At 33.5% G+C, this 2,893-nt stretch overlaps 1 protein-coding gene and 1 long non-coding RNA gene across 3 annotated transcripts; both read right to left on the bottom strand.

Annotated features, from left to right (window-relative positions):
• Positions 1-496: 496 nt before the first annotated feature.
• LOC149564608 (uncharacterized) lies at positions 497-1,073 on the bottom strand. Its single transcript, XR_016361444.1, has 2 exons — positions 937-1,073; positions 497-859 (listed from the first exon to the last, which is right to left on the bottom strand). It is a non-coding gene; the product is annotated as an uncharacterized LOC149564608 (long non-coding RNA).
• Positions 1,074-1,205: 132 nt separating this feature from the next.
• Positions 1,206-2,411, bottom strand: LOC149564607 (uncharacterized). 2 transcript variants are annotated; one of them, XM_089818157.1, is made up of 3 exons: positions 2,327-2,411; positions 1,760-1,970; positions 1,206-1,657 (listed from the first exon to the last, which is right to left on the bottom strand). In XM_089818157.1, exons 2-3 carry the CDS (start codon positions 1,967-1,969, stop codon positions 1,259-1,261), a joined length of 609 nt encoding a protein of 202 aa, XP_089674283.1. In that variant the 5' UTR covers position 1,970; positions 2,327-2,411; the 3' UTR covers positions 1,206-1,258. The 2 variants fall into 2 exon arrangements, with proteins under 2 accessions (XP_089674283.1, XP_089674282.1); XM_089818156.1 differs by lacking the exon at positions 2,327-2,411 and having other exon boundaries at positions 1,760-2,080.
• Positions 2,412-2,893: the final 482 nt, after the last annotated feature.

The raw sequence follows: 2,893 nt of genomic DNA, 5'->3' as shown, positions 1-2,893 counted from the left end.
ATATAAATTACAAACATAAACCATTAGGTGGAACGACATTACCTCAACGATTAATTCTATTATATTCCAACTTCCATAGGCAAGGTGTCATTATTTGTGACTTTGATGTAGTCTCTTCTTTTCCATTGAAAAGATGTTTTTCCGTACTTCGATACTTATGATTCTTGTGGAGGAAGTGTCTACACTCATCAAACACCTGCTTTCCTAAACTTTTTGAATGACGAGATTTCATCTTTGGACCACAAACTGGACATGCAAATTTTTCCTTTGTTTGAAGATCTACAAGATAATGATATAATTGGATTATTAAATATGTTGGTTTTTACAATTAGAATTATCGTGTGTGACTTGAATTCACTATAACATACCACAAAAATGTGTTAACCCTGGGGCATCATGTATTGTCCATGCAAGTATTGCATGGAATTGAAATTGTCTTTGTCCTATTGGTCTAGACATGTCATACATAGTGACACCATTCCATAACTCCACCAACTCGTCGATAAGAGGCTCAATATATACATTCATATCTTTTACTTGATATTTACCTACTTGAATGAACAGTAACATTACATAATTATTGTGACCGTTTTACTGCAAGATTTGTAAGTATATGTAAATTAATAACTATCAAATGATAAGATACCTAGAACAATCATTGCCAACATAATGTGCTCCTTCTTTATTAACATCCACAGAGGAATGTTATTGTTAATAAAAAAAACAGGCCAGACCAAGTAAACAGATCTCATCTCTCCAAATGGATTGACACCACCCGCTGCCAGTGAAAGCCTGAGATTACGAGGTTCTTCTTTGAAGTGTTGCCACTTTTCCTCTATGTGCATAAATGTCGAACCATCTGCAGGCATTCGAATAATATCATCTCAACTTCTATTGCGTACATGATAATCTATAAATTGAGCGAAGCTACTACACCTGAATAATTGTCGCATCCGTGGAATAATGGGGATGTAACGAAGAACCTTTTGAGGCACCTTTTTTGTTAGTCGATCTATTCTATATCTACTCGTATGACATACAGGGCATTGTGTTGCAAATTCATGCTCTTTATAATATATAATATGATCATTGGGACAAGCATGTATTGCTTCATACTCCATTCCAATATCTTTCATAACAGCAGATAATTCTTGATATGAGCGAGGTAGAATATTTGATGGTGGTAACAGAAACTCGCCTATCAATTTACAGCAAAAAATATAAGTTGTTAATATAAACAATATTAGTGGTACATTATTCACCCTTTGTTAACTATAAAGACATATATGACATACCTTAACATACGTGACATTGTTATGTTGGATAAACCATTCATAACCTTCAAGTTCAACAACAACAATACAGTAGAGAGAAGAGTTTTTTGCGAGTCTTTGTATAGGGGCTCGTATGCCTTCTCAAGTAGAGGTACATCGAGGCTATCATCATCATCATGATCAGATACGCTTGGACTAAATGTGTCATGGATCAATGTATTTATACCATCATCTTCAATTGTGTTTTCTGGCGCATGATCGTCATCTTCCATGGGATCATTATCTTCACCTTGGATAGTCGCACCTCCATATTCCTCCACTTCGAAAACCATATTCTTCGGATTGTTGTGGTTCATATCATGTACTTCCCTGAGGAGATCAACCTATATAAAATTGATTAACATAAATAAACCATGATCATCAACTCATCATCAAGTGATTTCATATGTATATAAATTGTTAAAATGATATAATGAACAACTTACCAGTGGATGATAGTCATGCCCCCCTTCAATGTGACCATTCTCCCTACAATGTCTCTTAACTGTTTTGATTAGCAGTCTTCTACGATTTAAGCCCTTACAAATTTTGCAAGGACAATAACATTTTCCATCACCTTTTCTTTTCAAGTTAGACCACAATCTAGCGATTGTCTCCCTATTTTGTTCTTCACTTATATTATCTGACATGATCATTCTTCGCAGGAAGCAAAAATTAGGCTATGAAAACTTCGATCTACAACTTTCACAAACTAAGCAAAACTGTCGAAAGTACACAAATCTTCTTAGACCTAGTTAAATACTTTAATATTTTAAAAATACTTTCTTTGACTTTATTCCTAAGACATTTAACCCCATCACCTTTTATAACATTCAGTCAATTGCTCTAGGCAAATTTGTGGATAAGATTATTTGTAAAACTTTGACCAACCACTTGAAGGTCTTATTTCAAGAGACCTTACAACATTAAGCCACTAAAAGCAATTTTAAAACATATAAGCTAAAAGTCTAGTTAAAATATACATTAGATTAAAAAATATACAATTTTCATACCTGAGCGCACGGCTATAACTCGTGCAACGGCCTTCTTGCTTAGCTGTAGAAGCTCTCTAGCAATCAAATTATACAAGCTACAAGGCCTAACAGCAATTTCAAAACATATAAGCTACAAGGCAAGACATATTACATGACATGGCAAAAGGAACAAAATTTACAAGCTTTAGCAAGACATATTAAACAACATCATAGTGCTAGAGAGATCACAATTATATGAGTCAAACATAGTCATGAAAAAGCACATAAATTAGTTATTATATGCAATTAAAAGATATATAGTTAGATAGGGACATCCATAGGGCATATTGAAGAAATGAAATGGTCATATAGATTTCATATAGGATTTTGAAGATGATAGTGTTCTAAGGCAAAGAATCCATTCATATAACCATAATGACATTAAATGTTTAAGCATGGACAATCATCAAATACTAAAATAGAGCAGCAATAAATCATTAAGAATAGTATTTGCTTGAAAGTTTCTAAAGCCTTTTCAAAAAATCCATTTTGTACATATCATGCAATCATGGCATTCCATGATACCACGTTTCTTAGATGAATTTG

This window comes from Cupressus sempervirens, chromosome 3, assembly GCF_028749045.1.
Source record: "Cupressus sempervirens isolate cs-2001-9-10 chromosome 3, ASM2874904v1, whole genome shotgun sequence".
Classification (NCBI taxonomy): Eukaryota; Viridiplantae; Streptophyta; class Pinopsida; order Cupressales; family Cupressaceae; genus Cupressus; species Cupressus sempervirens.
Note: the sequence above shows the minus strand (reverse complement) of the source record. Positions and strands in the feature narration are given on the sequence as shown.

Excerpts from the sequence above, each read along its gene's own strand:
- LOC149564607 (XM_089818157.1), bottom strand. The coding sequence starts at position 1,969 with ATGATCATGTCAGATAATATAAGTGAAGAACAAAATAGGGAGACAATC. Across the intron at positions 1,658-1,759 it reads GGCATGACTATCATCCACTG|GTTGATCTCCTCAGGGAAGT; the intron begins GTAAGTTGTTCA and ends AATTTTATATAG.